At 38.7% G+C, this 18,905-nt stretch overlaps 1 protein-coding gene across 1 annotated transcript in view; it reads right to left on the reverse strand.

Moving 5' to 3' along the window:
- The window catches only part of LOC109376039 (protein diaphanous homolog 3-like), a gene marked incomplete at its 3' end in the record, with an annotated part of 79,312 nt that extends 78,157 nt beyond the window's left edge, over positions 1-1,155 (reverse strand). The window contains exon 1 of the mRNA XM_019631700.1: positions 979-1,155. Coding sequence (XP_019487245.1) covers positions 979-1,155 — 177 coding nt within the window. The remainder of the gene's footprint in view (positions 1-978) is intronic.
- Between the last annotated feature and the right edge of the window lie 17,750 nt (positions 1,156-18,905).

Below are 18,905 nucleotides of genomic sequence, written 5' to 3' on the forward strand. Positions count from 1 at the left end.
TTTACCATAAGTGATCGATGTGATCCCTCACTTTCAGTATTCTGATACATCTCATAGCTCTGCTCCCAGTTTTACTCAACTATCACTTTTTAACTGTTATACTTTGCAGTTCACTCCTTGTCCATAAGTCTTTATGCCCTTAATTTGTATATCCTACCTTAAATTCCTAATGATTTTTATTTGTCCACAGAAGGCACATTCTGTACTATAAAATTTCACCTATGACTAAAAAAAAAAATGCTTTTCCATACTCCTAAGTAAAATGTTGGGGTCAGTGTTCAATTTTCAGTTCTGTTGGTCTTAATCCAAAACTGTCATTTATTTACACACACACACCCCAAATTACCATCACTGCCAATTCTTCCACTAGTTGATGCCAACAAAAAGGCTCACAAGGCGCTAATCATGACACTCCCCCTGACTGTTACAGTTTAAAAGAGAAGCAGTCAGAATAGTGAGTTTCAAATACTTGGACTTCTTTCCAATCTGAACATAACATTCTTTAGCAGTGACAACATAGCCCCACCCAAGTTTTAAAACAAGCTGTCTCGACTTGGAAAAGCACACCTACGTTCTTCCTGGATTAAAATACTCAACAGGGAAAAAAAATGCTATCACCTAAAAGTTCACTTTGATGTATGTCTTACATCCTCAGACGCTAGGGGTAACGGAGAAAAGTTACACTTAAAAAATGCAACGTCCCCCTAGTGACGTCAATACATACACATGTGAACACCTTAAGGGATCTGGAGCAGCGCAATGATCAGTGTATCTGTCAGAGGATCCAAATAGAATTGGATCGTGTCGTCAAAATTCTATTAAGAGACTGGCAGCTCTGGGAACCTAGAGCCAACTTGAGTCCCCCAGACCATGCGGATCCACCTCCTTCAGTTAAACTGAAGGGTCCTGGGACCCGCGCCGCAGCCCGTTTGCCCCGCAGGAGCTGCCCTACCCCTCCCTGCCCCAGGCAACACTTACAAACTTGGGGCGTTTCTCTCCAGGCGCCTCCGCGCCGGGCGGCGGAGGGTGTTGGGGACCCTTCCTGCGCGGCATCTTGCTTTCCCGGCAGCTGCGGAGCGAGGCGGAGGAGGGGTAGAGGGCCCCGGCGGCGGAGCCCTGCGTCGGGTGGTGCAGTCGCGGCCGCTGCCGATCCATATTTCCTGACAGTTCTGGGAAACGGAAAGAAGGTGGCCGCTACGCACGCCGCCGGCGGGGAGATCAAGGATCCTCCGCGGAGTCGCCTCCCTGCCCTTCCGCCCAAGCCACCGGCTCGATTCAGTCCAACTGCTGCCGCCGGGGCCGCAGCCAACACATCCGAAAACTCCCGCCACCGCGGGCCTCACGGGGACGGGCCAACCCCGTGCCGCTTAGTCAATGACACTCCCTGGAACCGCCCCTTCCGGCCATAAAGAGACGCGATTGGCTGAGCTGTCCGCTCATTTGGCCACGTGAAGCCTTCAGCAAACCCAGGCAGCTCGCCTTAGGAGTACAGGCTGGGTGCGGGCTTTGGAAGCGCGGGGAGCCTACCAGGAAGAATTTGGAGATCCGGCTCGTGCTAACCTGGAAGGCAGAGGAGACCTTCCATTTGCGCCACCATTTGAGCAGCTCTGGAATAGGAAGTCGTCTGCTAACCCTCTCTTTACACGTCTCGGGAGGCCCTGTTGCCATGGCCGCTGGGAAAAGTAGTTCTAGGATCTGCGTTTAGGGTGCTAGGCGGGAGAGAACGACAGCGCCCCCAGCGCTCCAAAACGATGTCTTCTCACCATATTTGCTGAGCGCTGGCTCCGTGCCTTGGTGTTGAGAGCCAGCTCTGGGGTGGCAGAGGGGTCCACCAAAAATTGGAAAACGCTAGGCCACGCCCTTATGGAGCTGACGGTCTAATAAGGTTCACAAACCCTTATAACAAAATAATGTAAATGCTACAGCAGTTATTTTAAAAGTTCATTCAGAACAAAGACCAGAGATAGTAAATCAAGGAGCAGGTCTGGAAAGGCTAAAGAAGGAATGCACAGACTTGCACTAGGCAGAAAAGGGGGGTAGGACAATCAGATAAAAGACATTCCAGGCAGGAGCAAGGCCAAGAGGGGTCAAGAGCATGGAGTGGAAAAGAGCTTCACGGGCATATAATGAAGGGCCTTGAGCTGAAACCACGCAGAAGAGTTTGTATATACCCAATGTCAAGCTACAAAGCTAAAGCAGTTTTTCCATTCATCAGTGTGCTTTTTTTTCCCCCTTAAAAGTCATCTTTTCCTTTGAACTGTGTTTTTAAGTTACCCATCTTCTGACTAACTGGCTGTGGTGTGGGCCCCAGACCCTGGTAAACATGCAGTACTGATGTGGGTACAGGAAACAAGTAGCAACTCTGGGGAGATTAGCACCGAGGTTCAGAAAATGGGCCTTAGTTCCAACTAAGTCTTCACATGACAGTTTTGGGGGCTTTATAATATTTATTTATTTTACTGTTCCAGACTTTCTATTCCAATCTCTGTCCTCAACACCTAATCTTTAAAGGAAAGTCCCAAGAGAACAGCAAGGTCAGGAGAAATGCAAATAGTTCCTAATGTCTTGATGACTGTTAGACCCAGATGCAAATTTTATTCCTGTCATTTACTAGCTATGCAGTGTTGGAGATGATGTTAAATTTTCTTTCTTTGCCTTTCCATCTGCAAAGGGGATAATAATTAATAATAATACCTAACAAACAGGGGTATTGGCATGCTTAAATGAGATAGCATATGTAAAGCTCTTAGTAATATCAGTGAAAGCCCCTCCCACGAAAGACTACCAGTAGAAACTCCTGTAGTTGAACAACTGGAGTTTTTTACTCATAGGGAATGAGAACATGCACTATGGGGAACCATGGACTTTCAGTAAGAGGGTGCTAGAAATGAGTTGCAGGATTTGGACTTTGGTTAGGTGATTTTGGAAAAACCCCTGTTAAGCACAGCGGGGAGGGTTACTCTGAATTTCAGTGCTGTCAGAAATTAGAGACAGTTCAATGACCGGGTATCTTAATAAAGCTTATCTAGAAGGATGGCAGGCTAAAGAATGAGGCTAAAGCCGTAACTGACAAAGCAGAAGAAGCCATTCATAGTTGGAGGAGAGGGGGTTGTTGGGTATTTTGTGATTTGCACACTGACCTTGTTGTCTATGCTTAGACAAGGTTAGAAGTGGTCTTGTTCTGTCTCGCTTCAACATAGTCACAGAGTGACCTTATCTGATGTTGGTGTTCTGTGAGATTGTTTATGTCCATGAGGCGAACAACAGGCCGAGCTTTGAGTGTCAGGCTAGCTTCTCAAAACACTGAAGCTTAGCTGTAAGTGTCAAACTAGTTCCCTTGTGTCAGGACCGCTCTTTTCTTTCTCACGTCCTTGGCATGTAGAAAGTACTAAATGTAAATAAGCAGGAGCTTTTATAATTAACTTTCAAGCTTTACATACAGCACGCTGAAATTTTCTCTTAGAAATTCTCTGCAATTGCAATGAAAAGAATGGCTTTGTCTCAGTTTTACATTTTATGTTTATTATTTAAACCTCACAAAAGCATGCACTGCCCCCTCATTCTGACGCCCAACAAGGAGATGATAAACCCAGCTGAGTTCACAATTTTGGAAATGCTACTTTGTGCCAGGCTCAGTGCGTCAGGCCCAGAAAAAGTTGAATGAGACAAAAGGCAGGCCGGGAGAAGCGTGCGGTCCAGGAATATGTTCCTTCCTTTATCATTTCTGTTCACTCCCAACCCCAGACAATGACTACTGCAGGCAATGCAATCCTTGTGAGAATTCACTGATCACGACTATCCGAGAATGTTATTGAAGAATTGAGGGAAGGGATGGATCATTTCCAATCAAATTTTTTTAAATAGCAAACAGTTTTCTAAGATACAATTTTACCTTCATCAGATTGGCAAATATTACCAATGTTACCAAGTTTTGTACCATGTTACCAAGTTTTGACCAAGATGTAGGGAATTCCCACAGAGATGATGGGAATGCAAAACTGGTGCAGCCACTTTGAACAGCAACTTGGTAATACCTAGTAAAGGTGAAGGTTCATGTTCTGTGACACAGTGATTCGATGTCGACATGTCTCCCTGGAGAAACCCAGAGATACCCGTACAAAGATATTTCGTGAACACTTTGTAATAGCAAAAAAGGGTAAGCTACTTAACCATCCTTCAGTCAGGGAAAGAATGAAATACACAGAGGTTTACTATACATAGAATCCTATACTGCATTTAAAATCAATAACTAGGTCTCCATGTGAATAAATCTCAAAAATAAAGAGAAAAATCAAGTGACACGATGTGTGTGTGTGTGTGTGTGTGTGTGTGTGTGTGTAATAACACTGCAAAAACAAAAGGGATGTATACACAACAACTTCACCTACTTCCAGAGAGGAAGGAGAGTGGGGCAAGGAATTAAAGCTGAAACTTTATAGCTGGAGTATCCGTAAATGTTTTATATATTAAAAGGGAAAGATCTAAATTAAATCTAGCAAAATCTTAACACGCATTTAATCTCAGTGGTGGGTATATTCGTGTCTATTTTATTTTCTGTAATGTTCTGTTTATTGAGAATGTTTCATATCAAGTTTTAACAAAATACACAAATTAACAGAAACATAGGAACTTTAGAGATAGCTCCCTTAAGAATCTTCCTATGCCTCCAGGTAAATCTTCATTTACTGGCATTGAAAACACAGTGACCTATTAAGTTCATGTGAGGAAAAGTGAAATAATTTCCTTTTAGGATGATTTCAAGTTTTGGGGTTATTTTTGGTTTTTTTGGGGTTTTTTAATTTTGAGTATTTAAATCTATTCTTTCCCCTCCACCCTGTCTTTCCACTTTCTTTTCTCTCTTCTCATATGCTTGTCCCTTCTTTCCCTTAAAATATTGGGTCATCAGGAAAGTCATGACACATTTTTGCATTGAAAAACATAGAAAAATACGTCATGACTTTCCCGATGACCCAATAATACAGAGACAAAAACTAGGAAAGAAGGAAAAACCACTGTATTTCCTTCTTTCAGTTTCAGGTTAAACTACAAAATCAGGTCCATGCCAGGCATGCTTTCCAAGTGGTCAGTGCATTACAGCAAGAACCAGGTAATTAAAAACCTAATTCAAACCTAATTGATTTAACTTCACCACCTTCACTATTGTTTTACTAGCTGGCAGAAGTGGAAGTATATCTCATTGTACACAAATTCCATAAGATTTTTTGTACTTAATGCCAGGATGTTTGAATAATTATCTGGCTTTGCTTTTTCATTCCAGACCCTCAGTGACAGGAAATAATAATGTCGCTTGCCCTACCAGATTTGAAGCATGACTCCTTCCACACTCTCCACAAGTTTGCCTTTTGGTTAAGGTTGCTGCTGTTTTACAGTATAATGTTAGATGGGAAAACAGCAAATTGTATGCACAGAATGATCACAGGTATACAGTAAAACCTTGGATTACGAGTGACTTGGTTTGTGAGTGTTCTGTAAGACAAGCAAACATTGCTAATACATTTTAACTTTGTAAACCAGTGATGTCTTGCAATACGAGTAGTTTGTTTCCGGAATGAATTATGCTTGCAAACCACAGGGTATTATTGTAGCTCCAAAATGTATGTGTATACACCAGGGTCTCTCAACCTCAGCATATTAACATTTAGAGCTGCATAATTATTAGTTGAGGCTCCCAAAGTGTATCAGATGATTACATTGTATAGGTAATAATGACCCTGACCCTAGATGTCACCAAAACTCCCTCAAACATTCCCAAATATCCCTGAAGGGCTGAGTACTATTCCATAGTATGGATACATCGGATTGTCAGAAAAGTCATGACGTATTTTGTCTATGTTTTTCAAAGGTCATTTATTTATATGAAGAACAAAGATCAATAATATATTGCCCATTTTGTTTGATAACATTTTGCCATCCTTCAGTGAGCTTCATAATTCCTTGTTCATAGAAGAACCTGTCATTATTTGAAAAAAACTGAACAAGGTGCTGATTTACAGCCTCATCTGAATTGAACATTATACCACGCAAGGAGTTTTCAAGAGAGTGAGACAAGTGGAAGGCTGACAATTCAAGGTCAGGCGAGTATGGTGGGTGTGGTAACACGTCCCATCCAGGCTCCAATAATTTTTTTTTAAAGATTTTTATTGGGGAATTGGGGGGATGGGAACAGTGCTGGGGAATTGGGGGAAGGGGAACAGACAAGTTGCTGTCGTTTTTGTTCTTCAGTCTAGTTGTGGAGGACGTTGCTTCACTGGCCCAGGTTGGCACCATCATTGCGCTCTTCCCGGGCGAGGCAGATCAGTCACCGGCTTCTGGACGGCCGCTCACTGCGGCTGCTGGCCGCTCACGCTGGCTGCTGGCTACACATGGCAGCCCATGGCAACCCACTGCCACAGGGCCTGCAGCCTCTGCCGTCGCCGGCGACTCACGGCTGCCCAGCTCCAGGTTGAGCTGTGTTCAGCATCTTAGCTGTGGAGGGCAGTGTCACTGGCCCTCATATGTGGGATCCGAACCGGGGCCCTCTGGCGTCCCAAGCCAGCTCTTAACCATCGCGCCACTCAGCTGGCCCAGGCTCCAATAATTTTTGACGGTGATCAAACTTGTGTGTGGTCTTGCGTTGTCCCGATGGAACACAACTTCCTTACAATTAACAAACTCTGGATGAGGGATTCATTCAAACTGTCCAATTGGTGATAGTACACATTCGAATTGATTGTTTGGTTCCTTGGTAGGAGCTCAAAAAACATAACACCTTTAAAATCCCACCACACTGAGAGCATAACCTTCCTTTGATGAATGTCTGCTTTCGATGTCGTTTGAGGCAAATCATCACATCGGGACCAAGACGGTTTGTGCACCACATTGTTGTAAACAATCCACTTCTCATCATCAGTTATCAGTTGCTTCAAAAAAGGATCGCTTTCCTCACATTTAATGAGCATATTGCAGATGTTTATACGTGACATCAAATGAGCTTCTTTGAGTTCATGCAGAACCCAAATATCGAGCTTGCTTACATATCCCAGCTTCTTCAGGTGGTCGTGAATGCTTGAATGATGGATGTTCAATGTTTCTGCAACCTCTCATGTCATGTAACATGGGTTTGACTCGATCAATGCCTTTATTTTGTCATCATCAACCTTGGTGGGCCTCCCTCAAGGAGCGTCACTGAGATCAAAATCACCAGCATGGAATTTTGTGAACCATCATTGGCACTGACATTTTTGTAGAGCATTGTCACCATAAATTTTATGCAAGTTTTCACTCTGCATTCTTCCCTTTATGGAAGTAAAACAGTAAAATATGGCAAAAATGCACAGCTTGGTCTTCCATCTTCAACTTGTTGCAAAATCTCCAAAACTCAATGAAATCGCTCTATTTTTTTTTAGAATGAAGCTAGAAACTGTCAGCTGTCAATTGACATAGCAATAACATAGATGCGAATGACTCTAGTACTTCCAAAAATGAACTAGTGCCATCTGTCACAAATATGCGGCATGACTTTTCCAACAACACAATAGCACATTTTGTTTATCCATTCATCAGTTAATGAACAGCTGGGTTGTTTCTACCTTTTGACTATCATGAATAATTCTGCTAAAAATATTCATGTACATACAAGTTTTTGTGTGGACATAAGTATGCATTTCTCTTGGATATATATGCACAGCTGGGTCATATGGTAACTCTATGTTTGAATAACTAACCATACTTTTCCAAAGTGGCTACTCCATTTTACATTCCCACAAAAGGGCACAAGGGTTCTAGTTTCGTCACATCTTTTCCAACATATTTTTTTACCTGACTTTTTTAATCTAGCCATGTTAGTGGGCGTGGTTTTGATCTTCCATCTGTTTTTAGTAAAGAAAATGTTATTGGACTACAGTTATGCCTCTTCTCTTACATCCATAGCTGCTTTTGGACTACAGCTATAAAGTACTCACGATAAAGACCATATGGCTTGCAAAGCTTAAAGTGTTTGCCCTCTGGCCCTTTTGCACAAAAAAATGGTTTTTTGGGCCCTACTAAATGATTTTTCCTCCTTGATGTATCACAGTTACTTTTGTTCAGTTATTTCTTTTTCTTCAATGATAGTAGTATTCTAGTAAGAATCAAATACATATTAAGTTTAGATAAATGTTCACAATAGAGCTAAGGACTTCTCTTTAGCATATTACACGCTTGCATGGGCTGTAACACCTTAAACAAAAATCTGTTTAAGAAGATCAGGATTTCAGGGTGGCCAGTTAGCTCAGTTGGTTAGAGTGCAGTGCTCATACACCAAGGTTGCCAGTTTGATCCCCACGTGGGCCACTGAGCTGCGCCCTCCACAACTAGATTGAAACAACTATTTGACTTACACTGTTCCCCAATTTTAAAAAAAATCAAGATTCTGCCACCATAATAAATCACTGTGGAGAACAGAATTGGTAGGTATGAAAAGCAAAATTATTGTATGGATATGTGATTCTTCTTAAATCGCATTTAAGCAACTCATGCTCTAAGTTTTCTCCAGGGTCTTATGCTGTAAGTTCATATAGAAAATCTTCATAGGGAATGCAATTAGCATAACACAGTTTAATGCCATGCTTAATAGTTTCTCAGGATGTTTTGATTAGAAAATTAATCTGCCCAGTTTGTAAATGATAGAACCATTTAAGAGAACAAGAATATTTTCATTAGTGTAGTCACTTAGCCAAGGTTCAGTTGAAAGTGTTAGATGTCACTACCAGACCGCACTCCCAATTCGAAATAAATAGCAAAAGGAAATTAAGGAATTGTTAAGACTATTATAAGATTAGGGTTTAATTCATTCATATTGAAGCACAACTACTAATGCCCCAATATAATTTGTTGAGTCTCTTGGATAATAATTTGTCTGATAATAGCAAATAGTAACTCTGATACTCAAAGCTAAAATTACATGTAAATAAGCTAGAAGGAATCTATGGTGCCTGACAGTGACTTTCAAATTTCTTTTCTTTCATGTATGTCTCTTTTTCATCATCATATATATTTGGTTTTTATCCTCAGGCAAGTTGCTGTGTTTGGGACATTCTATGACACCAAATGTACATAAAACCTATCTTTACTGAGATCTCTCCTGAAGGCATTCATGTATGGGCATTATTTGCTTTGTGGTCTAATTCTTCCATTGAACCATCTTAACACAATAGACTAAAAGCTGTGTTGTCAATTTGGTGTGATTAATGTATTGATGTCTCCATGGGTTATGAAAGGGATTGTATAATTGCTTGCAATAGTTAGCAAAGTAAGCCTCCTTATCATTTTGCTGATGAGGACTGAAATATTGACAATATCCTGTGAAATCAAGCTGTCCACACATTGTCCTGAAACTGTGGTCACAAGTCACCAGAGGATTGTATGCTGTCAGATCTTCATTCTCAATCCTTAATAACCTATCCATTTGCTGCTGTTGAGTACAATACCTGTCATTTCTTAATTTATTTTTATTGAGATATAATTGATGTATAACATTATATTAATCTCAGATGTACTACATATGATTTGATATTTATATATGCCTCAAGGTATAAAGCCTGATTCAGTTCCACTTTGTGTGTGACTTCCAGATGATAAGGTGACGAGGGGAGTTAATGCTTACACGTGACAAGCGTGCCTCGGTTTATTCATCTGCAAAATGAAGAAGTTAAATTGTATTCCTCAGATATTCAAACTATGATGCTCAGAGTTCTAAACTACATGCCAGTTTCTCAAGTGCCACTGCAGAAGGTGAGGGAAAAGGCATCGGAAGAAACAGGATGCCTCTGCATCCTCTCCCTAGGGACATTTAAACCAACACTGCTTTAACCTTGTAGTATGTATTGTTGTTAACATGAGGTTTCATGTGAAAAAAAAAAAAGAGTTCTGCATGAAAGGGAAAAAATAGAGTAAAAATTTTATTGAATGAAATGGGATCTAAATCAGTGTTCCTTGATCTTTTTAAAAATTACTACCCCCTTAAAAAGTTTTTGTAGACGTTTTTCCTAATTGCCCCCTGTGACATTTTAATACCTTAGATGTACTGTATATTCGTTTAAGTATTGTATGTATATCAGTGCCTTACATAAAAAGAGACCATTTTCCCCCCAAGAACCAATATTCATACTTTTGGTATAAGGTACTAAAGGTGGTATCAGCTCCCCACTTATGTTCTAAATCTTCTAAATAACACACCAAATAACAGAGTATCTTTGAGCTACTTACTTATCCTCTAAGAATTTCTGTTTCCATTTACAAAACAGGAGAAATAACTCCCAAGCATATCAACAAGATGGAGGTAACATATATGAAAGGGTTCTAGCAAAGTGCTCGGTACATAGTATATGCTCAATAAATGTTCCGTTTTCTTCTCCTTGAAAGTCCCTTCCAATCTGACATTCTATGAAATCACAAGTCTACCTGGATATCCCAGTTTGAACATATAACAAAACTGAACCTTTCACAGCCTCAATCTCACCTGCCAACATCTGCCAGCACCACCACTATTCTTTAGTATTCCGGACAGAAAGCCTTAATGTTCCGTTTGACTTTTCTTTCTCTGTGACAATTATATCCAAACGGAAGTGCTTCGGGATAAAAAGTGAACACCACTCCAACATCTGGAGAGGAGGAATGAGATAAGGTTGTCCCTCTGAGAATAAAAACGAATGGAATCAGCACATGTTGGGAAGTTGTTGGATTCCCCCCCCCCGGGTTAAAGGACTGATAACTTTGACTTTAAGAGTATATTAATCCATGTAAAGAAAAATATTCATCACAAGTTTGGCAGTCAGAATTACAAAGGAGCTAAAATGAGACTATCCCACAGACACCTGAAATCCAACACGTACAAAAGTGAACTCAGCATCTTTCTCCTCACATGGGCCTCAGCCAGTCAGCTCACCTCAGTGACGATGGCAATACAGACTATCCAGTTACCTGAGCAGAAACCTGATTCGTTTCATATCCAGTCTATTCCTGTCGATTCCTCGTCCTTAATACCTCTCGAATCCATTCCCTCTACACCATTGTCCCTGCCTCACACCAGGCCCTGTGCCCCTAGACCCTCATGTGTCTGAGCCAGCCTCAGATTGCTTTCTCAGACTTCATGTGATCCTTCCACGCTGCAGGCCAGGGCCGCAGGACTCTCTCTGAAAAGGTTATCTGATCATCTAGCTACTTCCCAGGTTTAAAATCAAGCTACTCCTCTTTGACACCCCTCCGATACCTCAAAAGAATAAGAGAGGACAGCGCTGTTGCAGCAACTGCCACAAACCAATGTGACAATATTGCCTTGACTAGCAAATCAGCAGCAGAAAAACATTTTGACAGATTGCTGATGTCATGAAACGTCTACCTTCTGTTGACCTTCAAAGAAATGTGGGTTAACCTAGGGAATGGAATGATCCCTGAGTTTGGCAAGCTTTTCATGCATTTAGCCTTACCCCATGCTTAGCAGAGACTTTTCTCTGCACTTTAAAATGTTTACTTTTCCTTCCTGGACATGAAGAAGAGATCTGCATTTTAATAAGTGAATTCACTCAGTTTATATTCAATCTCAAAATGTTTTTGATTTGTTTTTATAAATAATTTCTTTGGGAACTCTATGCAATTTCTCAGTACCATTCTACTATTCCTATAATTAGGAAACCTGATTCATAGTTCCATATTATTTAAATTACGATGTATTTCTTTTTCATTTTCCTAGTTTAATTTTACTGCCAAATCTCTTCAAAATTCTGCAATTTAGACCTATATTACCATCTCTCCTTCTTCTCTTTTCCAATAAATCTCTCCCTGTACCTTAGGTTGCAACTTCATAATAAATAAGTTTCCAAGATTTTTCTTTTCGCAAAGGCAAATGTTGGAGCCTCATTATCATCTCACCATATGGCTTCTCCTCTCTTCTTTGTGCCTCAAAACTATCATGCCGTTCTGCAATTGCTATTGAAATCCTCTGACCGCCTCCCGTTATATTTGTGCACCTCTAAACCAGCCATCTGTTGTTATTCTTCAGAAGGCTACTAAATCCTGAATTCATTTTAAGGTCTTGCCATCTCTATCACTCTATTTCTCACCCCTCTCAGTTGTACGACTCCCTACACCTAATTTCCACGTCTGACTAACAGGAGGGAGTGAACTGTTGTAAACAAAATAAAACATCCTCTCTTCATTTACACCATGACAAGGAAGAGTTGCACCATACTGATTTTTTGAATAGTGGTCTTGAGTGAGGACAAATGACTCTGGCAAAGGAAGAAATGAAGAGAGCTGTGGAGGATGCTGGAGAGACAGTTCTGGTCTTGTTGAAGTCCCCTCGGGGAAGGTGAATGCCCAAGGGACTCTAGCCCAGAATTTTTTTGACAGGTAAAACCACAAGATGATGGGAACATGTTAGCCTTCTATCAAATTGACGTTAAGACATAGTCTATTTACTTTGAGGAGCTTTGTATTCCTCTGACCTTAATTAATATGCCCAAATGCTTTTTGAAATTAAGTAGTACCTGTAGTTCGACCTAACATCCGAGACTGAGGTTTCAGAAGACAGGACCTCATTCGAATATTTCAGAATGTGAAGCACATGTTCTTTCTCATCTAATTAGCACATATGATTCCATGCATTTCGACCACGTTTTCCCTCGGCCTTCACTCTTTCAGGTGAAAACACTCCTGTCTTCGAGGTTTGTTGCGGCACAGCATCATCCAACCACTTCAGTTGTTTTGGTTGATCATAGATGGATATTTCTCAACTTCAGTCCCTATGATGCTTACAAACATATGATATTTACGAACATATGATGATCAGTACCACCAACTGAATTTCAGATGTAGATTCACCATGCTTTTATATGACAGTGGGGTACTATTTTCATTTGGTTTCAAAATATTCTAACGTGAAAATATATCCATTACCAGATGAATGGCTTACCGACCAATGGCCCAGTAGTTCTATTCAAAATAGAAAACTTCATATAGTAATATAGCGTATGCAAAAGCATTTTATAAACTGGAAATCACTCTAAAAACATAAATTATAATTTTCCCTGGCATGTGATTATTACATACAATAGAAGTATCAAAAATATACATATATATATTTTCTATTTTAAAAACATATATTTTAAATATTATATTAAAATATTATATTTTAAATATTAAATAAAATATATAAATTTAGATGTATGGAATTGTTAGCATTAGTTTTCATACCATGGACTATCTATTGGATGTTGTGAAGTGAACCGACAGCATGACAGATGGCAGGAAAACAACATTTAGAGTTAAAACTGTGTCATAAATCATTCATAAGTGAATAATTTATCCTTCACAGATAATCAGGGGTTGGAGCTATCACAACCTGAGGACTGACAGAAAGTACAGGTTTGGAGATACGTCTGTCAGAACTGTTTCCATTGTAAGTCACAAATTCTCAACTCAAAGTAGCTTAAACACAAAAGGGCATTTTATTTTCCCACAAAGCAGAGAAAAATACTGGGCAAGTTTACTTAATCGAAAGATCTAGATCTCAGAAGCTGAACCTGGAGATCAGGACTAGCTATATAGTTAGGAAAATAAAAAAATATATAAAAAGCAAGATGCCTTGTTTGAGAGTTAGTAGAATTTCAAGATGGCTCCAACAGAGCCTTAAACCTTATGTGCAAGGCCCTTCGACCTTCAGAATCCTGTGAGACTATGCAGGCTGCTGCCCGCAGAGCTGGTGCTGCATTAATCAGGACCTTCCTTCTCTCTTTCCCCTGATACCTCATATTCACTTTTCTGTTTCTGTCTCTATGCTTTCCTCACCCTCTCCTACTGCAATGGTTTAGCCTGTCTTCTTTGTTAATTCAAGTAAATGAAGTTTCAGAAAGGGCTCTGATGGATCAGACCTGTGGAAATGACTGGCTTTACTGAGGCAGGGGACCCAGCAAGGGAAAGGTGGAGGTATCCAAGTGGGACAATAGAATGGACAGATAAGTCAGTCCACAAGGAGTTGGTGGGGAGTTCCGCCAAAGAACTGGGGATGCTCTTACCAATAAAAATGAGATAGAATAATATCCTGAGCAAGCAAAACTGAAATTACGACATAAAACCCAGTGGGTTTGACTTTTCACCCGGATGGTTATAGTTTTTTAATCCTTCTGATCCACAGTTGTGAAGATGAAATGAGAAGACTATTACTTATTACATTATGGACAATCAATAAATATTATAGTTTCTGTTACATTTTTTCATGTTAGTGTGAACCCCAGGATATATAACATTTTATCATTACTTTGAGATAGTGATACAGTTTTCCAATTTATATACAAAGATCAACTGCACAGTGATTCTGGCTGGCTCTAAACTTTTTCTGCAAAACCCACACGTGAAATGGTTGAGAGACAGCTGGAGAACAAATGGCGTGACAGGAGATGCGAAACTTGTGTTTCCAATATGAAGAGTGTGACTCTTTTTTTTCCAGAGCCAGTTTTCACAAGTAGAGACAGTGCACATTACTTGTAAGTATTTGACCTGTCCCTTAATTCCTCTCAGTAGAGATGGGCAGTCTGTAATGATATGCAAAGCTCTTCTAAAGATTTGGAGATAAAAAGAGGGAATTAAAAAAAAATGTATCCAATATAACTTTCCTAAGAATCCCAGGCCAAGCCCTCATGTAGGCATTCCCTTCTGACCATCACCTCTTCAGGTATCCAGCCTGTTTTATTTCTGTGTGTTTCTCATTCAACTTTCCAAACTACTCTCATACATTCCATAGCTTCTTTTCTTTTACACACCGGTATACTGGTTACATCTAGTCCATGCATTATTGAAAGTGTTTTGAAGAATAGAAAGAGGCTCTCCACACTTTCAGAGAGGAAGGAATGAAATGTAATTTCAAGGAAGAGCTGAATAGGGAACTTATTTTAAACAAGAGAATTGGTAAAAACAAACAAACAAACAAACAAACAAACAAACAAACAAACAAAACAAAACCATAGACTCAACATTTTGCTTTTGTTAGTCAGTCAGAGTAACATGGAGAACTGTGAAATTACCAAAAAAGTCAGTCTTTTTAAAAACTAAACATTTTGAAAATAATCTATTTAACTACCTTGATTCTTTTCTCTGCTTCACATTTGTTAATATGGACTACACCTTCAGAACTAAATTTGGGAGTGAAACAATTTTAATCATGGTAGATGATTAGATTTGTGTGTGTGTGTGGTTGCAAAATATAATATGTAACTGAAAATATAGTATAAAGTTTTTATGTGCACTGGTTCATGGAACTTCCTCTGTATATATTTAATCATTTTTTTTAAGCACGAAGAAAGCATGCTAAGTATAAAATACAAGATCTAGCACCACCCCCTCACACTCCCTTTTCTTTTAACTCTGAGGAAGCAAGGTCTTTACAATAGTAGTGGAAAAGCAACAGTCATAGCTGTGAGATGGATTTTCACACGCATTCAGTGATACCTGGGACCAAACAAATAGTTTATTTGCCTTAATTACCATGTATGGGATCAGACAACAGCTGTTCTCTTACATGTAGTTTGCTGAATTACCTCATTCTTTCTTTCCTTTTACATGAGCCATTCTGAAAATTAGTATTGAGAAAGTGTAATCAAGTCTTCTGCTCCTCTTGGTAAACAAAATCTAATTTCTCACATTAACATGCCATCTTTCAATCTCAAAACTTATTGTAGAAAGAAGAATGCCTACTACCCCACAACCTTACACATGTAGAGATTTTAAAAAAAACTCACATCATTCTTTAGCGCTCTGCAAAAATACCCAACTGTATTCTTCTAACACCAGCAGCTGGAAAACAAATGAGCTGTTACCACACTCTCATGCTGTCTAAGGTATTTAACACCTATAACAGGTTATGCGATCTTTACTCATTAATTCTGGCAAATTCAATCATTCCCCCCTCCCATATTCATGTCCATTCACACATCCTCTGGAAGTCTGGAAACTGGCCCACAATTATACTTAAAGGTGACTCATTTTGAAAGAAATGAATGACTTCTACTAAAATTATTCAGCAACATCAAGCATGTACTAGAAAAACCTTTTAGGTCAGGATCCATTTTTCTATTATGTCGGCCTAATCCTAGTAATGCGAACAGTGCCTGGATCCACTTAAGGAAGAAACTGACATGGTTTTCCATTATATAATATAGCTGACCATAGAATATTTAAATTGGTTTCAAATTTTAGGTTAATGTTCTTACCGCTGTCCTGCTATTACCTTAATTCATCTTAGTATTTTATGGTGTTAGACAATGCTGTCTGCATACTGATCACAGAAGTTTTAAATGTAGTGCCTCCTTGCTCCTCATTAATGCTGCTACTAAACTTCACTTCTTCAAGAAAAATGATCATGCTGTAGATATACTTCAAAACAGACAATTATACTGTTGAATGATACTACCCTGTATGGTTATTATATGGTGCATAATTTGACTGTAAGTACCCAGAGAATATCTACTAAGTTTACCATTTTTTTTAATTATAAAAATAAGATAAATATGGTAATAAAAAAAAATCAAGCATTACAGAAGATTATAAAGCACCACATAAAATTTTCCCAGTTCTGTCAGCAAAGATAACCACATTTAGCTGTTTTCACTTCAAGTTCTTCTGGTCATTACCTCCATGATACTGTATATTATATTTATGCCTTGATTTTCCAGTTTATTGGTACTCAACAGTATCAACTGACTCTATTATAAAAGATGAGAAAATTAGCTTATTTCTATTCCTTCTGCTATCTCTTTCTCCCAATTTTTGTTAATTTAACTTATTTCTGTTCAATTAGTTACCTTTATTTTAATTCACATATTTACATACAAATATTTTTACATTTATCATAAGTATATAAATGTGATAATATGATTAATATTTGTCTTAATATAGTTTTTTCTTTCTGTTTTTCTCTGGGGTAGGGGGTTGCCTAATTTTCCCTTTCTCAATTCAGAAACACAGTCCCTCACCATTAACAAATGATTACAGCCTATTAAGAATCATTTGCTATTTTTTTTATGATGATATAGTCATATAAAACATACACGTTGCTTAATGGATATAGAGTTTCAGTTTTGTAAGCTGAAAGAGTTCTGGAGATCTGTTGTGCAACAATGTGAATATACTTAACACTACTGAACTGCACACTTAAACATGGTTAAAAATGATTAAAATGGTAAATTTTATGTGGTTTTACACAATTAAAACAACTTTAAAAACACATCATTATGTAATCACACACATATGTTCATATACAGGGAGTCTTTGGTTGGCACAGTTCCTACATAACTGAATTACACTTAGCACAGTTTTGCTACATAACACCAGTATCCCCAACAATATGGTTCAAATTTCAGTTGCCATGGTATATAAACTACACGAAGTACAAACTTCACTGCTAGCTTGTCAGTCTAGAAATCACCATGTAAATAACAAATGAACATTATGGTCAGTGACAAATTATGTCTTTCAAAATCTGTTGGTGATTGGTCACTGCACATTTTTTTTTATGCAGTCCATGCAGACAGCAAGCATGTTGCTGAAATGCCTCCTTGTCTCCCAGTGATAAAACCACATGACATTTTATAAAAAAAAAAAAATCATCAAAAGAGAGAAACAGGCAACAAGGATAAAAGTGCAGCACTGAAAAGTGATAACGCTGGAAGTGAAAACAGAATTGACATAAATGGGATGATAATAGAAACAGCTAACCATGGGAATGAATGTCTGCTGCCACTCAAGAGACTTGCCAGGGCAGCCAGAGGAACTTAGCGAAGGTGGACTTAACAACATAAATGAGGAAAGTGTGATGAAAAGAATGAGATCCCAGAGGAAGTGACACCAACAAAGAACTTCACATGAAAGTCATTTCTGGAGATATTGCATGACATTGAAAGTGCAAAGGATGAAATGTCAAAAGCTGATGGAAACTTAGAAGAATGGCAATTCGCCGAGGCAGAGAAAAGATTCTCGCTCCATATTGTATTATCCAATGAGAAGCAGGCAGCCCTCTTCCAACTACTCTTGATTAGTTTGTTTTAATAAGTTTTTTCAAAAAAGAAACTGCTTTAACTCTTAATGCTGTAATGTTTTAATTTACAGTGTACTAAATATTAGTTTTACAATTAATTAATTTCACCATGCATTTATAACTAATTGACAGTAAGAGAGATTTTAGAGTTTTGACTAAATTTTTAAACGATTTCAGACCAATCATAGTTTTCTCCATTGCTTATTAAGATCAATTTGCATGGTTTCAGCTTGTGTGGCCTTTTTTATGGTCCTATGCTACATGTAAAGAGATGACGCCTGTATAGATTTTTTTGGTCATTGTTTATTATACAAAATTGAGATCATGTCCCCTGCATTTTTCTGCATTTTCCTCTTCTCACTCAAAAATTCTTTGTTGCAAACTCCCTAAATCAATCGGTATAATTTTAAAGGATTCTTTTTAAATAGTTGCAAATTTCAAGATATACATATACACTATAATTTATTGAATCACTTCTTTACTAATGGGCATGAAAAGTGCTTTTAGTTTTATGCCACAATAATCATTACTTCAATAAACACTTTGTACAAATATTCTTAAGTACTAGTTGATTTATTTCTATGGTATAGATTTCCAAGAGTGGAATTACTAGGTCAAAGGTATACTGTTTTTAAAATTCTTTCATATAACACCACATAGATTCTCAAAAGTCTGTAACAATGTCTATTTCAGTTCCTTGTAAGTTTAGGTGAGTAAAGTAAGGTTAAAAGGTTCCTTTTCCTTTGTATCCTTACCAGAAATAGATATTAGAGCTTTTAAAGTATTGTCAGTCAGCCAGGTAGGGTAAGATTATGTTTCATCATTATTTTAATTGGCTGCT

This window comes from Hipposideros armiger, unplaced genomic scaffold, assembly GCF_001890085.2.
Source record: "Hipposideros armiger isolate ML-2016 unplaced genomic scaffold, ASM189008v1 scaffold_1039, whole genome shotgun sequence".
NCBI lineage: Eukaryota > Metazoa > Chordata > Mammalia > Chiroptera > Hipposideridae > Hipposideros > Hipposideros armiger.